We start from the raw sequence: 19,474 nt of genomic DNA, 5'->3' as shown, positions 1-19,474 counted from the left end.
CTGACAACTGGACCCTGAACAGGCCTATCTGATACAAAAAAATACTGTTTTGTTTGAATTAAAAACCCACCTGCAACAAAATAATTGTACAGTACACTGTTAGACATTTCTGTAATTTCCACAGTTATTTACTGTATATCACCCAGTATAATACTGCAAATTCCCTTTACAGTGAATAACTGTAATACCCTTTGCATCATGGGAATTTTCTGTGACGTCAGACCCCACATACAGAGACTTACTGTATTTTTTAAAATTGCTGTATACTACTGGAACGGTCTCTTTGGCGGCAATATACTGAGGTCGTTTTATTTTCCTCATTTTTTACATTTGGATTGACACAATTTGAGCTACACCGTGTCTACAACTCCGCAACAGCTTGAGACTGACTACTGGATGTGTTACATCGCTTCTAATGATTGAAAATCCGTTTGTACTTCGTGTCAGAAACAGCGCGAGCGCTTGGAGTACATCTGCACGTCAGAAATATACCAGGGCATCAGTTTACTGTCCGCATCCACTGTAGATAGTATATATAATGGGTTCTATATTGTTTTTTTTTTTATCGAGTCGCGCCTTGCCGCGCCACTCGCGTCCGAGGAAGACACGGAAGCAGCGGGGCAGCGCCGGGGATGAACCCGCGAGAGTGGGAGAGCTCCGGAGAACATCTACGCTGTGTGTCGATGCACCTTGTGAGAGAATAAGACCAGCAAGCAAGGTAAAATTATATGTACGTTTGTCTGTGTGTTTGTGTCAGATTTTTGCACACCAGTTTACCTAACATTAGTAACATTTACTCGTCAACATGGCGGTTACAGAACTTTACCATGGTAAACTGCACTGCCGTTTCAAACGACTTTTGTCATCTTATTGAATTAAGTTACCGAATTAAAATTGTTTTTAACGAGCAACGCTTATCTTATATTAACATTAGGTTAACTAATGTGAAAATTTGTTCAGGTGTTAGTTAATGGTGGCCAGTAGCCTGAGAAAATAAAATTTACTAGGTAGGAAATTTACTAAATATCTTCATGGAACATGATCTTTACTTAATGTCCTAATGATTTTTGGCATTTAAGAAAAATAGATAATTTTGACCAATACGATGTATTGGGTCAATAAGGGTCACAATTCATGTTTGCCCCTACCATTAGTGTGCTCCAGTGATGATGTGTTTTTGTAGGCCAGTCCAGAAGTTAACACCTGGTTCTCATGGAGTCTTGTAGAAAATAAACTTTGTGAACAATAAAAGTTTATTCTGATTTGTTCATCATGATAATTTTCACAAATTAACACAACCTTTATGATTTATAACTACACCACGGTTGCACAACAACAACACCATTCAGTATTTGTTTAAAATCCTGAGCATATAGCTATACAAACTGACTAATGAGTAGATGAGTTTACCTGTTTGTGATGATGTTGAATGTTCCTGACAATCTGTAGTTTCTGTCTCTTTATCTGGGGTCCGTTCTTCGTATGTCACTAACTCAGTTAGCTGGATTTGATTGTTGACGATTTCGCTTGATCTTGGATCATTTGGTTCTTAGAAGCTCATCCTAGACTTGCTGTCATAGCAACGGGTCTGTAAGCTTAAACCTGCTTGGTTTATTTAATGTAAACAGGATTAGATTGCATCTTTTTAAGCAGAATTGATCCTTAAAAGCTGTCCTGGCCACCGCTACTTTATTACAAGAGTACCCTACTGGTCCAGGGACAATAATTTAAAATAATAATAATTTAAAAATTAATTTGAAAATAATATAACAATGTTGTGTAGTCTATAATACTATAGACACAGCCAGTTTTACTCATTGAAAGATTTATTAGTGATGAAATAATTACTTTATAATTGTATTGGAGTCTTACACACATGCTAGAAATTCTGAATCGTTAATTTGAGTGATGACAGCGTGGCTTGATGGAGCGCAGGAGGTATAGATCTCTGCAGATAACTGGATCTCTAATGCCGAGTTCACACTGCACGATTTTCAAACTCGTCGGATCGCTGTTGTTTTCACACTGCGTGACTATCTGGGGTAGCATTCAGTCGCTGCGTTCACACTGCACAATGGATCGGCGACAGGGGCTTTCACAATCGTCTGATCCGCAAACTACATTTCACAACAAAACACACGCGTGAAGTGATAAGGAAATAACGCGAGAACCCGAGTGAATCAGACCGGAGTTCTGGAGCAAGACTGGAAGTATTAAAAAAAAATAAAGCTCGCAAATTGTCTGTGTGCAAATTTCCAGCTAAAGAAAAACAGATTATACAGGTGGGAGATGCAGGTAACAGGGATTGTGTGTTCTGCAAAGAGAGGAAAATAATAATTTTGCAGTATGTTGATGTTGCGGCTGGTCAAGCAAATGTTTGTGCTTGTTTCTGTATGATATAATTGTATATATCTATTAAAATACTGATATTCAGGTCTATAACTCCTCCCCGAACTTCCCTCTGCCCTGTATCTTGGTCTCTCATTGGCTGAAGGTCATCACCGATGCAGGGCTGGACTGGGACAAAAAATCGGCCCTGGCATTTTTTGGTCCTGGTGGCCCACCACCATATATATATATATATATATATATATATATATATATATATATATATATATATATATGATATACACTACCATTCAAAAGTTTTTGAACCGTAAGATTTTTATTATTTTTAAGTCTCTTCTGCTCACCAAGTCTGCATTTATTTGAGCCAACATAGAGCAAAAACAGTAATATTGTGAAATATTTTTACTATTTAAAATAGCTGTTTTCTTTTTGAATATATTTTAAAATGTAATTTATTCCTGTGATCAAAGCTGAATTTTCAGCATCATTACTCCAGTCACATGATCGTTCAGAAATAATTCAAATATTGTGATTTGCTGCTCAAAATACATTTATTATTATTATTATTATTATGTTGAAAACAGCTGAGTATATATTTTTTCAGGTTTCTTTGATGAATAGAAAGTTCAGAAGAACAGCATTTATCTGAAATAGAAATCTTTTGTAACATTATAAATGTCTTTATCATCATTTTTGATCAATTTAAAGCATCCTTGCTAAATAAAAGTATTAATTTCCATAATTTATTTCCCAAAAAACAAAACAAAAATTATACTGACTCCAATCTTTTGAATGGTGTATTGTATAATGTTACAAAAACTTTTTTTATTTCAGATGCTGATCTTTGGATCTTTCTATTCATCAAATAATCCATTAATAATAATAAATATTTCTTGAGCAGCAAATCAGCATATTAGAATGATTTCTGAAGGATCATGTGACACTGAAGACTGGAGTAATGATGCTGAAAATTCAGCTTTGATCACAGAAATAAATTACATTTTAAAATATATTCAGATAGAAAGCAGTTATTTTAAATAGTAAAAATATTTCACAATATTACTGCTTTTGCTGTATTGGATAAAATAAATGCAGGCTTGGTGAGCAGAAGAGAATTCTTTAAAAAAAACATTCGAAATCTTACTGTTCAATAACTTTTGACTGGTAGTGTAGATATGTATCATTGCATAGTTGTTTTGGATAATAAAAAAACGTCAGGTCTGACAATATCGTGTCTTTTCGAATTTAAATCTAGATTTATTCACATTGGCCCATGGAAACCTCTATGAACACACTTGACATGACTTGGCCAAAAAAATCGCGGTGGACGAATTTACGTTTTTATTAAAAAGTGTTTGCGTATTCTGCACTAATTGCGCGCGCACACAGGATAGATGCCTGACTCCGGTGCGAGTCCCGATCAAGCACTTTACCGATTCAACTGCTCTCCTCTCCTCCTGCTGCCTGGCTCTTTACGCCGCATCACTCACTGCAGAGCAAGCCTGTTCTTGATAAAGCTGCTGTGAAAACGTGGGAAAAGCCGACGAGGAAGAAGTTGGGAGTGAAGCGTTCTTTATAGGCGGAGCAAAACACTTCATGGCTTCGTCTATAGCGCATTGTGATTGGGTGGTTTACGCTGTTAATACAGGAGACAAACCAATGGGCGCCAGCTCCAGATATTTAGCATGCCAAATATTTCACGGGCGTCGGCGATTCTCTCAGATCGCGTCTTTGATAATTCACTGTGCAATTGTCACTCGCGTGAACGAGCACCGATTTGCCTCCGATTTCGGGCATTTGTCGGCGATTTATCAAAACCTGTCGGCGAGTGAAAAATCGGGCTAAAATCGTGCAGTGTGAACTCGGCATTAAACCTGCAGGAAAAAAAATAGCAAGTGTAAAATTAGTCCTGTTCTACAGGATAACCATGGACTTGGCAACCATAGTCAGGTGGGAAGCTGGGCTCTTCAAATCTCTTCCCTACAGAATTTATCTCCAACCCTGATCAAACTTACCTACCTGTGATATTCTAGTTATCTTGAAGATGTTGATTAGGTGTGTTTGATCAGGGTCAGAGCTAAACTCTGCAGGGCAGTGGCCCTCAGGACCAGATTTGAAGAGCCATTAAGGTCTGCTCTTTCAGCGCTACTCTTTTAGTGAGGTTTTGCAGTCCATGCAGCACTGAAAAAATGGACAAGACAGTGGATCATGCACTGGGCATTGGCTCTAAGTTATTTATGAATTATGGTGTCTTTGTAACATACACTTCTTCCACATCAAAATGTCTTTTTTTTTAAAAAAGGTTTTTTTTTTGTTTCAACTTTTCACCTCCACTTATTTTAAATTGCCATTCAGTGCTATGACTCAGTGTATTGGAAACATGATGATATCTAACACATTTTTGGCCACCGCTTTGTGGTTTGGTGATTCAAGTTATAGAGAATGGCTGATGCTTGTCTCCTTTGTGATGATTTAATGGAAAATACCTCACAGAGAAGTACAAAGTCAAGAAAGACTGCATCTTGGAGGTTTCCAGATGGACCATCGGCAAAAAACAAGAACCAATGTATTCCGCTATGAATGAATTAAATGTATATTCTCTGAATTGTGTGTCCATTTAAATAACTCTCTACTCAAAATTGTGTGCACTGTAAAGAATATTCTTATATAATAATTTTTTTTACGGTAAAAACTGGCAGCAAAAATTCTGCGACAATGTTTCTGGTATTATGGAATTATCTCACAACTTACAGTGGGGAAAAACATTATTTGATCCCCTGCTGATTTTGTACATTTGCCCGCTGAAAAAGAAATGATCGGTCTATAATTTTAATGGTAGGTTTATTTGAACAGTGAGAGACAGAATAACAACTAAAAAATCCAGGACAATGCATTTCAAAAAAGTTATAAATTGATTTGCATTTTAATGAGTGAAATAAGTATTTGATCCCCTATCAACCAGCAAGATTTCTGATTTCCCAGGTGTCTTTTATACAGGTAAGGAGCTGAGATTAGGAGCGCTCTCTTAAAGGGAGTGCTCCTAATCTCAGTTTGTTACCTGTATAAAAGACACCTGTCCACAGAAGCAATCAATCAATCAATCAATCAGATTCCAAACTCTCCACCATGGCCAAGACCAAAGAGCTGTCCAAGGATGTCAGGGACAAGATTGTAGACCTACACAAGGCTGGAATGTGCTACAAGACCAGCTCCAAGCAGCTTGGTGAGAAGGTGACAACAGTTGGTGAAATTATTCACAAATGGAAGAAACACAAAATAACTGTCAATCTCCCTCGGACTGGGGCTCCCTGCAAGATCTCACCTCGTGGAGTTTCAATGATCATGAGAACGGTGAGGAATCAGCCCAGAACTACACGGGAGGATCTCAAGGCAGCTGGGACCATAGTCACCAAGAAAACAATTGGTAACACACTACGCTGTGAAGGACTGAAATCCTGCAGCACCCGCAAGGTCCCCCTGCTCAAGAGAGCACATGTACAGCCCGTCTGAAGTTTGCCAATGATTCAGAGGAGAACTGGGTGAAAGTGTTGTAGTCAGATGAGACCAAAATCCAGCTCTTTGGCATCAACTCAACTCGCCGTGTTTGGAGGAGGAGGAATGCTGCCTATGACCCAAAGAGCACCATCCCCACCGTCAAACATGGAGGTGGAAACATTATGCTTTGGGGGTGTTTTTCTGCTAAGGGGACAGGACAACTGCACCGCATCAAAGGGACAATGGACGGGGCCACGTACCGTCAGGACCAGGGCATTGAAAGTGGGTCGTGGATGGGTATTCCAGCATGACAATGACCCAAAACTCACGGTCAAGGCAACAAAGGAGTGGCTCAAGAAGAAGCACATTAAGGTCCTGGAGTGGCCTAGCCAGTCTCCAGACCTTAATCCCATAGAAAATCTGTGGAGGGAGCTGAAGGTTCGAGTTGCCAAACGTCAGCCTCGAAACCTTAATGACTCTGAGAGGATCTGCAAAGAGGAGTGGAACAAAATCCCTCCTGAGATGTGTGCAAACCTGGTGGCCAACTACAAGAAACGTCTGACCTCTGTGATTGCCAACAAGGGTTTTGCCACCAAGTACTAAGTCATGTTTTGCGAAGGGGTCAAATACTTATTTGACTCATTAAAATGGAAATCAATTTATAACTTTTTTTAAATGCGTTTTTCTGGATTTTTTGGTGATATTCTGTCTCTCACTGTTCAAATAAACCTACCATTAAAATTATAGACTGATCATTTCTTTGTCAGTGGGAAAACGTACAAAATCAGCAGGGGATCAAATTTTTTTTTTCCACATTGTATAACTGTATATACAACTGTATAACTGTTTCATTAAGTGATATAATTTTAATACTCTATACCAATCTACTTCAACTACCAAAATCTCCTTTTTAACTTAAAATGCACTAATTACCACCATGATAATACAGGTGGCACAAAGATGTACATAGACCTCATTGAAATAATTATGTGCATCTTTAAGTCAATTTCTAACTTACATTTTGAATAAAAAATATATTTTATAAACTAACAATAATATAGGCTGGAAAACTTGTTCAAATGTTATAGAATGATATATGATAGAATGATAGGACCTAATGACTGCAGGTAAGGGAAATAAATGAAAAATCCAATTCAGAATACCTTAATTTATTTATTTCAGAACTGGCTGGTTGGTTTAAGAGTTTGACCTTTTTATTAATGAATAAAATTAGTTCATTTTAAATCAATATTTTTACAATTTCATTGCATTGTGGGGATATTATGGTGAAACAAACAAGTATATTAATGTTTTTACAAAAACTAATAGCGTGACATTTCCCTTCACAAGTTGGAGATTTAATTTAGTTCAGAATGTCCTTTATTGTAAAATAAAGATAATTTTACTGTAAAAGTAAAGTACATATGTTAAATCTATAACATAGATTTGCACCCTAAATTACAAGGTAATTTACACTTTTAACTTCCAAATAAAATGAAATGCATTCACCTATTAAATCTAATATATTTTTTTACATACTGTAGCTTACTGTTTATAAGTCTTCACTGCATTTCTTTTTACGTACAGATTTTTTACAGTACTGGCTTTGCATTGATGTTTGTCTCTTGCTGATGATGAATTGACATTGCAACTGTTCTCACATCCTCCCGCACATTATGATGATGACTAAGGTGACAGTTCTTGCTGAGAGCATCAAAAACTTGCATCATCCTTCGAAAGTTGGTATGAATCTCTGATTTCGTGTTCAAAGGTTGGGCCACTGTTTGCTGTGTCCAAGCTCTGGCACACAGTTTCTACTGCAGTGCTGGCACACTTACACTTGCTCTTGGAGGGGAGAGAGGCCTTGACCACATGACGGGTGCCATGATGGTTGCTTGTGTTCTGTATCTGCTGATTGGCCGGTTCTTTGACTTTCAAACTTGTGATGAAGCAGCAGCCCTGAGACCGACAGCAATGCAGGCTGAACAGCTTGGCCAAAATCCAGTTCAACATCTGTTTGATGATGATGGCAGCGATGCTGAAAAGAGAGTAGGTGCAGCTCACGCCAAGGATGATCATTAAAGAGTTGGCTATCTGGTAGACCCAACGTGTTTCATAGTGGGCCTTCTGTCCGCTCACCATGTCCCCAAAACCCATGGTGCTGAAAGCCACGAAGCAGAAGTACATAGAATCTAGGTAGCTCCAATCCTCCATGGCTGAGTACAGACCTGATGCTCCGCAGTTCACCAGAATGGCAACTGTTGCCAAAATGAGGGTTACATAGTAAACAGAAGGTTTCCAGTACTCCTGCTCTTCTCCATGTTCTGGTTGTGTGTTCAAATTGGGGACAATGTGTCTTTTACTCAGCTTAGTTTTTTGTTTTTGCTTTCGACATCTGCGTGTGAGGAATGTAATCAGCGTTATCATGCGTTCCAGAAAGAGGTTGAAGAACAGAATGGTGGCTGCGCAGCCTATCAGCCCATAGAAGATAAGGAAGATTTTTCCATTCAGTGTAGCGGGTGCTGCCATCCCGAAACCTGATATGGACACAGAAATGTAGCTAATGAAAGAGAACAACTGAGTAAAGAATGGTTTGATAATATATTTTTTCCATTTAGATTTGGTGAATATTTTTCGATTTTGGTTTTGCAACAATTTAGACACAATGTTGCCAGTTAAGGCTTGTTCACACTTAAAAGGATTAAGTATAAAGATAACTATAACAATAACTATATTAGTGCCCACAACAAATTAGTGACCATTTAAAGTGACTGGTGACAAAATTGAAGCACGCATTATAGTAAACAGAACATTATCATCCATTGGTGTGAACGATGTAGTTATTGTTGTTGGTGTGAACGGGCCTTAAGTGTTCGAGCTCTTGGTTGGAAGGATTCTGTTTAGCTTTCAGTGTTTTTATCAGCTGAAAAAAAAACTGTTCTAAAATGATTCCAGTGATATTGTTCCTCTGTGTTGTTATCATTATAGCAACTTCCATATTCTCATAGAATTAGAATGATTATCAAAGCTTTATACTTGTCTATTTTGCTTCACAAAAAACAATTCAAAGCTGAATCAACTGACATGCAAAAGTGTTTTGTTCCTGAATGAATCAGTGTTTTAAAACAATTCAGTTGAGTGAATGATGAGTGAATAACTCATGCTTCAGTTGTTGTTTAGCTTTTGAATGAATCAGTGTTTTTGAAAGAAGGAAAGAAAGATTCATTGGCTTAATAAAAAAAAAACGGTCGCTTTTCATCATCTACTGGAATAATGGAAGTCACCGTAAATCCCACAAATTTACAGACAGATAAACCTGTCTGGAATGCACAAACATACTTCTCCACTGCAATATAAAACTACTATGAGTAGAAATACTAAGAGTGGTATGGTAGTATGCTATTCTGAATTCAGTCTGACAAGTGTAATGACAGACTACAAACAATGAATATTGACAGAGTGAAATTACAAGAAAAAAGGGAAACTATAGTACAGTTCTACTGCAACAAAATCAAGATTTTCATCAACCTTAAGTTGCTCATTCGATAATATTTAGGTAACAATCAGTTGTGTTATGCAAGCAAGATGACATTTACAGATTCCACTTTGTGTACTGACACACTACACATTATATTGGACAGTGTACATTTTAAGAGCTGTTTACATGTATCCATGATTACAAGCTATTATGATGTGAGCTCTGGGTATTTGAATCAGGAAATTGATTTTCTTGCTATTTCACCACTACAAGATAAGCACAGCACAGATAATAAAACAAGGATGTTAAAGATTGTTATCATTTGTAAACAGTTATTCTACCCTGAAATGTATGAACATATTGATTCTTCCAAAGGCTAATGACTATATGTAGTCTATAAGTGGGAGAATTATTAGTATGCTTCTTCAAACACAAGGACAAATGCATGGAGAGAAAAGGTCACGTAGGAGGAATAAACAAACTTTCTGTCAAGAAAGAGAATTGCTTTAGTGGCTAATTACCACATACACCCAACCACACAGGTGAATTATTTACAACTTGTATTGTGATTTTTAATAACTAAATACAATTATTAGATTATGTGGAAAGTAAAAAAAAAAAGTATGTTTTGTCTGTTTTTCAGAAAAGGCTGGATAGACAAACATAGATAGATAGATAGACTGACAGAACGATAGTATAATAGAACGATAGAACAATAGAATGATAGATAGATAGATAGATAGATAGATAGACAGACAGACAGACAGACAGACAGACAGACACAGACAGACAAATAAAATGGTAGAACGATAGATAGAACAATAGATAGAACGATATAACCATAGATAGACAGACAGACAGACAGAATGATAGACACTGGCAGAACAATAGTATGACAGACAGACAGAATGATAAATAGAACGGTAGAACGATAGATAGAACAATAGACAGATAGATTGATAGACAGACAGATAGACAGCCAGACAAAGCAGCCAGACAGGTTCAGACTTACCAATAGTGCTGGCTACAGTTGCCACAAAGTAAAAAGCTCCTGAGAAGTCCCATCGAGGTCTCCGTGCTTCCATCCGAATCCCGGCGGCAATGGCCTCCTCATAGTGTCCCAGCAGCTCACGCAAGTCCTCCGAGGGAACCCGGTGATCCTGAACAAATTCGGCCAGCTGTCTGTTCCATCTGCAGTGTGCCTCCAGTTCTGAAGGTCTCTCAAGGGCCGAGAAGACAGCAGCCCCAAATAAAGCATAGAAGACAATCACAAACCATAACAGGAATATTCGGGCGAAGTCTATGTTGATATGAGACCAAATGCAGCCGCAGCCTATCCTGGACCTACCAGAATGATCTGACTGCACCATTAATATTGAGAAATAAAATGTAAAAAGATGACACAACCAGCAGGTCTTTGGTTGCATTACTTCCAGTCAACAATCCAAACGTCAAATTGAATGTTTATTACCTCTATCTCTATTATCACACTGTTCTTAAAAGTGACTGATTATTATTATTGATCCTCAAAAGTTCAGATTCAGAAGCTGCTGCAGAAAATGCTATGCTGGCTGCTAAGTAAAGCAAAAGTCAAACATGATCATCCTTGCCCTCTCCACAGCTTATGTACACTTCACATAATTGTGCTTTATTGCCCTGCGGTCATTACTGTCACACATGGTTGACTGATTTGGCTGAAGATCTGAGGTTATAGGTTCAAACTTTGCAGGAGGTTTTCTGTGAACCTTCACTTCAGAGGGACTGTCTCTTTAATAGAAAGCCTCAGCTAATTGTTGAATTAATAACTATAGCCTACTGTTAATTAACTAGCTTGTGAGAAGGTCCAAGCAGCTTAAAAATGTAATATTTGGTAAGATTTTTTGTTTTGAAAAAAGTATCTTATGCTCAACAAGGCTGCATTTATTTGATCAAAAATACAGCAAAACAATAATATTGTGAAATATTATTATAATTTAAAATAAGTTTTATACATTTATTCCTGTGATGGAAAAGCTGAATTTGGCAAAGCTGAAGCAGCCATTACTCCATTCTTCAGTGTCACATGATCCTTCAGAAATCATTCTAATATGCTGATTTGCTGCTCAAGAAACATTTCTTATTATTATCATCAATATTGCAAACAGCTGGAAAAGCAGCAAACTGTGATAAAAAAAAATTTCAGGCATTCTTTGATTTAATTTATTTTTAATAGAAATCGTTTGTAACGAATATACTGTCACTTTTTATCAATTTAATGCATCCTTGCTGATAAAATCATTCTTTTCTTTAAATGAATGAAATATTAATATGCAATATTTTTGATTCACCATTTAATGTAGATATTCCTATATGACACAAAAGGCTATTTAGCTTTTAAAAACAATTGTATAACAGTACAGTATTTCTGCAATTGTAATTTCTGTATAAATTAATTTCGTCCCGCATTAAACAGTCTGTGTAAATGTACAATTTCATGTAATAAAACCGCTTCAGAACCATCCTTTAGAGATGGCATAACAGAATTTGAACAATATGATCTTATAATAAGCCTCAATGTTTTACTCTTGTAAACTGTTCTATAACTCGTCCGGTAGGTGGCAGCAATTGACTATTTTGACTAGTTTAACTAGTATTTCAGGATTTGCAGCATCAAGACGAGATCAACTAGTAATGTCTGATCATAAGGAAAACAATAAATCAAATAAAAATCACCGTTTAAACGTAACATGAACATTTACCAAGGACAGTGTGTCGGATCGACATGTTTTGGTCGTGGATAAAGGGTTAATGAAAACTTTGCTTGCTGGAACAGACATCCGAAAGGCAACCTTGTTCACGGAAGTAGGCATGCTATTGTTTTCATTATTAACTCGTTGTTTCTGTTATGACATTTTTAAAACCTCCATTGTCCCTTCGACTAATCTTATAACTCAAAGTGAAGGCCACTGAGACTTGTAAGTTAGATAGTTGTGTTACTGATTGTGTTGTCACGTTTGCGAGCTGCAGTATCAAACCAGCTCGCTGTGCACTATGCAGCGTTTACAAACTTTTAACCATAAAAGGACGAGAAATACCCGTACAAATGGTGTATGACAGTCAGGTCTGTGGATGACAAACACAAAACATAAATGCAAGCAGCAATGTGGACATTAAAATTATTCAATGTCATCTGAATAAACAGGATAAGCATTTGATTTACCACTGTCCCTATGATTTTAGGCTGCTTATAACGTTTGACCAATAAGTGGCGCTGTTGTAGACAATGCCATGCGCCACAATTATTTCTGATAACGGCAGTTTGTGATTTAATGCGAGTAGAAGGAGATCCAAAAGGAAGGTTTTCAAATTAAAATGGACGGACAGACAAGGTCCAAGACCAATTATTGACTACCAAATGAATCTAAAAGCAGACAGTGTCGTCAAAATAATAAAAAACGTATATGCATATTTATTAATTTTGGTGGCCCCCAAACTTATTAGACAGCTTCAGTATTGCTAATGATGACCCCATACTAGGTTTCGTGTTGATGCGATAAAATACAGCATTGTATGATAAAATTCAAATGGCGGTGTGTTCACATTATTTTGGAATTTTCATACTCACAATATTTCGATTTGTAAAAAGTTATCATGGCCGAGGACCTCAATTTCTACTTGTATAGATCGTATAGATCACTTTCGTGGTGTTGTCATCTACAAAATTGTTAAGCGCGAGCTATGTGGCATAAACGTTTAATTTTAACCGTTGTGCAGCGAAATTTCGCGGGCTATTTCAGTTTGAATCCGCGTGATCGGAGTAGGCCTATTGCGTGACAACAACAAAATTACTCAAATTAAAAAAAAAATCTAAATTAAAACGGAAAATACAAAACATGTTTTTATGTATGTATATGTAACACAGTTTGTCGCTACACTATTAATAAAACAGAATATTTTGCCAACGAAATCTCACAAAAACAAAAATGTTGCTAATGTGACTGCATCTATAGTGGTCTGAAACAAATTAGTGAAGATATCTGATGAACGTCTGCAGTTAGAAAAGATGGGTTTTTCAGAATGTTAAAAACGGTGGAAAATCTGGTCAGACAGAAAGCATGGCCCTGCTAAAAAAACAAAAAAAAAAACAAAAAAAAAAACAGTAGAAGCCCAATAGAAACCATCACAGAAATTCCAATGGTTTCCATTAAAATACCATTATAAGCCATTAGCTTTTTCCAGTAAAACCATTACAAAATTCCTTTTTGTATTTTGTTTTGGGCATTTTTCCAAAAGGATTTAACATCCCACCAATAGAATAGACACCATTATAGTTTCCATTAAAACCAATACAATTCCCATTATAACCATTAAAACTATTAAATTTTCTATTGTGTTTTGGGTAGGGTTCTATTGTTTTTTTCAGCAGGGGGAATAAATTTGATTCAGAATGAACAAACAATATTTCTAGGCTACACAGTTTAGAAGTTTTAATCAGACATACAGTATGAGTGTAACATTGAGCTGTTGGTGGCACACATTTGGTGCTCTGCCCCTGAAGAGAGATCGTCATTGTACAATGATTCTTGCACAACACACACCACCAGTGGTCAAATCTATAAAGCTGTCACATACAGACCCCTATGTCAATTATTAAACTCCTCAGATTAGGGGATCTTCAATAACACCCACGTTTAAAACAACAACAAAGAAAAAACAGAAACACATTGGCTACGGTAGATCTGCTGCCATTGAAATGTCAGTGGCACACTGTGTTTTAGTTCAATAGAGTATGTTACAGTCCGTCCCCTAACACTGTTCCCTTGAAAGCAGTTGTTTGCTGGAGAACACTCCAAAGATCTCTGCCAGGTTGACCATTAACCCTGCCTTGATTACAGCTCTTTCCCCTGACCTCACCAGTTCTTCATGTTTCACAGATCCACACGTTGAGTTCATAGCCCTCAGATGCTCCTGGTAACTCCTGTGTCGAGCTGAAGAAGACCCTTACGCTTCCTTCTTAATCGTTTTAAAAGTTGTGCCAACCATGGCGAAGAGTGGATATGGCTACTACCGAACAACTATATTCCTGGCCATGTTTGTGGGCTACACGCTGTATTACTTTAACAGGAAGACGTTCTCTTTCGTGATGCCCTCTGTAATGCAGGAGATCACGCTGGATAAGGATGATCTAGGTGAGCATGTGCGACGAGTGCCCTGTACTTTGTCTTTCCTCTGTTGTGTGGCCACACATGTTTTATAACCTTTCACACATGCATTAATTTGAATTACAGTAAATGAGGCAGTTGTGCATTGCGTAATTCTCTGCATGCAGTGCCTTTTCTGTCCTTGACAAAAAAAAAGTTCAATTTTAGATTTAGCTGATATTGGCAGAAAATAATGCAAATATTTGAATATACACTACCAGTCATTGTTAATGCATTATTGAAGTCAGTGTAATAATTTTCATTTTAGAGGAGGTATCATCTTTTTTTTTAATTGAAATTTGTGTCATAAACAGATACATATATAGTATGTTATACATTTAATAAAAATCAGTTTAAAATTTAAAATTTCTTTTTTGAATTAATTTTTCTATTAAAAATTACTGTTCAAAGGTTTGAGGTCAGTAAGATGGTTTTGTAAATAAATATATATTTTTATTCAAGGATGTGTTAAATTGAAAGTAAGTAAGAGTAAAGACATTTATAATGTTACAAAACATTTATATTTCAAATAAATGTTTTTTTAAACTTATGATTCTGTTAATAATCCTGAAAAAAAAAAATATTAAAAAGATTATCTTATCAACCTCATCCTGAACAGTATGTTTTTTTACTGTACTGTCTTCTGCTGTTACTGCTACTGTATATTGCTTTCCACCCTGTTAGCGTGTATTAATTGCAAGTGTAAAATATTAAACATATTAAAAATATTAAATTATGACATCACTTCCTCTGGTGTGACATCCTAATCTGAGAAATTCAACTAGAAAAACATCTTATGTCTTAATACGGATTTTTTATTTTAAACTTTTTGGTGTTATATTACAATATGCACGTACACTTTCCACCCTGTTAAGAAACATTACCTAACTAAAATTTCATTTAAAAAATAATAAAATTTATATATATATATATATATATATATATATATATATATATATATATATATATATATATATATAAAGCTAAATTAGTCTCAACTATTTTCCACTTGCATCATCTGTTAGGTTACCCTGTGAGACTAGAGGCTGTGATATGTCTACACCAGTGAAATGTATTTTTAGTTTAGCTTTGTAAAAAATGTTAGTCATTACTATGCATAAAATATGAAATATATTATACAGCTTAAAATGCAGCTACATCTACACAATTTAAGCCTTTCTTTATTACAATGAGATGTTTGGTATGTTGCCCGGGATCTACTTTATCAGCAGTGATTAAGTTCATCTTTATCACTGAAGTCTTTACAGTCCTTAAGCCAATGCGGAGTGATAATGTCTGAAGAGATGTTACTTTGCCCTATCTTTGCAAACCCATATGTGATTCTTGAGTGATTCTTAACTCTCTGCTGAAGTCTAATCAATATTTATTTCTTCTTTGTGCACTGCAGGTCTTATCACTAGCAGTCAATCACTGGCCTACGCCATTAGCAAGTTCATAAGCGGTGTGCTGTCCGATCAGATGAGCGCACGATGGCTTTTCTCTGTTGGGCTGTTTATGGTTGGCGGCATCAATGTGGTTTTCTCTCAGTCCTCGTCTGTGGCGGTGTTCTCAGGCCTGTGGTTTCTGAATGGACTGGGTCAAGGTCTAGGATGGCCACCGTGTGCAAAAGTACTACGCAAGGTATGGATCTGATCCCTGTAATCCATGGACTTGCATTAAGAATCTTTAACATCCATGGAACCTTTCCATTGCACAGAAGGTTCTTCATAGATTAATAAAATGTTCCTTGGGGAACTCAGATGGTTTTTGAAAACACTACTATTGAAACTTTTGAAAAAAACACTACTATTGAAAAGTTTGGGGCCAGTAATGTTTTTTTTTTTTTTTTTAAAGATGCTTTTGAAATTAACCGATTCTTTTGTTTAAATAGTGGTTTGAGCCATCTCAGTTTGGGACCTGGTGGGCAGTGCTGTCTTGTAGTATGAATTTGGCTGGGGGTCTCGGGCCTATAATTGCCACACTGATGGCCCAAAGCTACAGCTGGAGGTTCACACTGTCCATCTCTGGCCTAACCTGCATGGTCGTGTCCATCTTCTGTCTACTCATCATCCGAAATGAGCCCAGTGAAGTTGGCCTGCCAAATATCGAAGCTGGTGCAAAGAAAGGCAAAGGAGGTATGAGGACTTCCCCATCCACACACACATGCATTTGTATAATTATTTTAACTGAATATCCTGTTTCAGTAGGAAATACATGACATTAAGGAATTCAAACTGGCAATGTGGTTTCATGTCATCTTCATTTTCCATACTTAGTTGTTTATTATGGCTAGTTTTGCTTATATATTGCTGTTCTATGTTATTGTGAAAGTCTGCTTTAGATAAAAGGCTTCACTTGCTAGTTCTTTGATGAATGAACTATTGGACCAAAACAGAGTACAAAGGGGTGTGTTTTACTAGGCCTGTGTGTTAATTCATGTTTTTCCATCGAAGGTCATTCATGTTGAACTAATGGACTTTTGTGTCTGTTCTCCAACAACAGTTGTACATTTGATCCATCTGGTATCTACCTCTGATTTCAGGCTCCAGCAAAAATGAAAGCACCTTCAAAGAGTTCATCTTTTCTCCATATCTGTGGGTGTTGTCATTGGGATACCTGGTGGTGTTTGGGGCGAAGACTGCTTACACTGACTGGGGGCAACTTTTCCTTATCCAGGACATGGGCCAGTCAGCTCTAATGGGTATTGTGTGTTGTCTAATGTATTGAGTTTTAAGTTTTTTTTAGTATCCACCTTATTTTTAATGTAAGAGCGGGTGCAGCCAATTTTTAACATGAATGTGCAAAGGTTTCTGTGTTGTCTGTTATTTTAGCTGTACAAACACTGGCCTTTATGCTGCCTAATATTGTAAATTGGTATATCTTATCGTATTTTAGTTTGAAAAACACACTGGTTTGTAGTGCAAATAGATTTACTGTTTAGTAATTTAACACGCTTTGTTTTTCTTCTAGTTTTCAACCTATAGCAGCTAATGAATCAAAAGTTTTGCACATTCACAGAAAATAGCTTACTCAAGCATTGCACAATAAGGTGGACAGGCCTCTAGTGTCATCTAATGAGGGCCTTAAAGATGTCAATGGCAGTGTTTTGTAGTGTGAAGACATTTCAGTTCTGAAAGTTACAGTCTATGTTTTCATAATTTCATAGTACAGTGCACTCTTAACTTAAAAGATCAGGCACAATTTCACATTTTTTGTCCTCTTTCAGAAATGGTCTGCTAAGGGTGTGATGAGACTTTTGGGCTATGGACTGAAATGCATATTGCTGTTGATTTTAACAGGAAGTTCCTTTATGAGTGCCCTGGAGATTGGAGGACTGCTGGGTAGTTTAGCCGCAGGATTTCTGTCAGATAGAGCTGTGGCAAAGGTGCGTTTATACCACCAATATATATTTATACAAAATCTTTATACTATTCATGACAAACCATGTTTTCTTCGGAATATTAGTTTATATTCTACCATTCAGAAGTAGAGGTGTGTTTTTTGGAATGTGTTTAAATGAATGAAATAAATGGATTTATTTGATCTAAAATGCAGTGATATATTATTGTAATTTAAAACTATTCTAAATCGGAATATATTTTAAAATAGTTTAAAAATATTTTAAAACAATAATAAAGTAATTTGTTCCTGTGATGCAAATATGAATTTATCATCATTACTCCAGTCTTCAGTCACATGATCCTTCAGAAATCATTCTATATGCTGATTTGCATTTATTATCAATGTTGCATTTGCATTTATTATCAATGTTGGAAACAGTTGTGCTGCCTAATATTTTAGTAGGAACTGTGATTCAGAAATCTTTCATGGGAAAAAAAAAAAAAAACAGCATTTATTAAAATAGGAATTATAAATTACAATAATTGCTGAATAAAAAATATTGCACTGACCTTTAGGTGGTGCATTTTCTCATTCTCTTTAATTTCTCATTAATTTCAGCATGGATTGCGTCTGTATGGTAACCCTCGCCATGGGCTCTTGCTCTCCATGATGGCTGGCATGTGTGTCTCCATGTACCTCTTCCGCACTACTGTCACAGCACACAGCTCAAATGTAAGTTCAGTATCACTTACACATTACAAATGAACAAAACTGGCAGAAAATATTCCACCCGCAGCCCACATCGTGCAATAGCGAATTATATTACTGACTTTGACATTAATCTAAACCCTACTGGATGTTGTTGTTTTTTTTAAGACAAACCTGACCACATGTTTTGCCCAAACTTTCTGTTGCAATGGGAAATACGTCAATGCAGGAAATAAGACTGGGTTTATGGGTTCTATAATGTACTGGTTTTATTACAATTTACATACAGGTATGGATTCTTTTGTTGGGTGCTGTTTTTGGTTTTTCCTCCTATGGACCGATTGCCTTGTTTGGAGTTCTTGCGAATGAAAGCGCTCCATCGAACTACTGTGGGACCTCTCACGCCATTGTGGCCCTGATGGCAAACGGTGAGCATCTTCTCAAATTTACAGCAGAAGTAAATTTGTACTAACCTAATTTTCCATTAGTTACATTTGGAATTTTACTTTGGTTTTTCTTTAGTATATAATCTCATTCCCAAAGAAAAGTTACATGTTAACCATTTGCCCATTTCAAAAAATACTAATGAGTTTTTTGCGTTTGTTTTGCTGGCAGTTGGAGGTTTCCTGTCAGGGTTGCCATTTGGCACCATTGCTAAACACTATGGCTGGAACACAGCATTCTGGGTAGCAGAGATAACCTGTACTGTCACCACAGTTGGATACTTTCTGCTCCGGAATATCCGCACCAAGATGGGAAGTGTACCCAAGAAGGCCGACTAAACATTAGAGTATTATTTAAATGTCTTTTAACTCGTTTTTAAGATATGGTATGAAAATTAAAGGGTACAACTTGTCTAGGGTTTTACTTTTGTGAGTATGAAATATAATTAATTCACTGTGGATATCCTGTGGATGTCTAT

General features: G+C 36.6%; 2 protein-coding genes across 5 annotated transcripts; one reads left to right on the top strand and one right to left on the bottom strand.

Moving 5' to 3' along the window:
- The first annotated feature begins 442 nt into the window (after positions 1–442).
- On the top strand, positions 443–19,407 carry slc37a4a (solute carrier family 37 member 4a). 2 transcript variants are annotated; one of them, XM_058799324.1, is made up of 9 exons: positions 443–718; positions 14,236–14,490; positions 15,911–16,143; positions 16,394–16,637; positions 17,045–17,203; positions 17,802–17,887; positions 18,463–18,576; positions 18,842–18,980; positions 19,168–19,407. In XM_058799324.1, the coding sequence occupies exons 2-9, from the start codon at positions 14,343–14,345 to the stop codon at positions 19,332–19,334; spliced, it is 1,290 nt and encodes a 429-aa protein (XP_058655307.1). In that variant the 5' UTR covers positions 443–718; positions 14,236–14,342; the 3' UTR covers positions 19,335–19,407. The 2 variants fall into 2 exon arrangements, with proteins under 2 accessions (XP_058655307.1, XP_058655306.1); XM_058799323.1 differs by lacking the exon at positions 443–718 and adding an exon at positions 12,025–12,163.
- Positions 6,815–14,229, bottom strand: si:ch211-261a10.5 (potassium channel subfamily K member 13). 3 transcript variants are annotated; one of them, XM_058799327.1, is made up of 3 exons: positions 12,927–14,229; positions 10,335–10,542; positions 6,815–8,381 (listed from the first exon to the last, which is right to left on the bottom strand). In XM_058799327.1, the coding sequence occupies exons 2-3, from the start codon at positions 10,405–10,407 to the stop codon at positions 7,558–7,560; spliced, it is 897 nt and encodes a 298-aa protein (XP_058655310.1). In that variant the 5' UTR covers positions 10,408–10,542; positions 12,927–14,229; the 3' UTR covers positions 6,815–7,557. The 3 variants fall into 3 exon arrangements, with proteins under 3 accessions (XP_058655310.1, XP_058655309.1, XP_058655308.1); XM_058799326.1 differs by lacking the exon at positions 12,927–14,229 and adding an exon at positions 10,671–11,597 and having other exon boundaries at positions 10,335–10,532; XM_058799325.1 differs by lacking the exon at positions 12,927–14,229 and having other exon boundaries at positions 10,335–11,597.
- Positions 19,408–19,474: the final 67 nt, after the last annotated feature.

The sequence above is a fragment of the Onychostoma macrolepis genome, chromosome 15, assembly GCF_012432095.1.
Source record: "Onychostoma macrolepis isolate SWU-2019 chromosome 15, ASM1243209v1, whole genome shotgun sequence".
Taxonomy (NCBI): domain Eukaryota; kingdom Metazoa; phylum Chordata; class Actinopteri; order Cypriniformes; family Cyprinidae; genus Onychostoma; species Onychostoma macrolepis.
This window is presented reverse-complemented; position numbering and strand designations above follow the sequence as displayed.

Excerpts from the sequence above, each read along its gene's own strand:
- si:ch211-261a10.5 (XM_058799325.1), bottom strand. The coding sequence starts at position 10,749 with ATGCAACCAAAGACCTGCTGGTTGTGTCATCTTTTTACATTTTATTTC. Across the intron at positions 8,382-10,334 it reads AACTGTAGCCAGCACTATTG|GTTTCGGGATGGCAGCACCC; the intron begins GTAAGTCTGAAC and ends TGTCCATATCAG.
- slc37a4a (XM_058799324.1), top strand. The coding sequence starts at position 14,343 with ATGGCGAAGAGTGGATATGGCTACTACCGAACAACTATATTCCTGGCC. Across the intron at positions 16,144-16,393 it reads GTGCAAAAGTACTACGCAAG|TGGTTTGAGCCATCTCAGTT; the intron begins GTATGGATCTGA and ends TTGTTTAAATAG. Across the intron at positions 17,204-17,801 it reads GGGCCAGTCAGCTCTAATGG|GAAGTTCCTTTATGAGTGCC; the intron begins GTATTGTGTGTT and ends TGATTTTAACAG.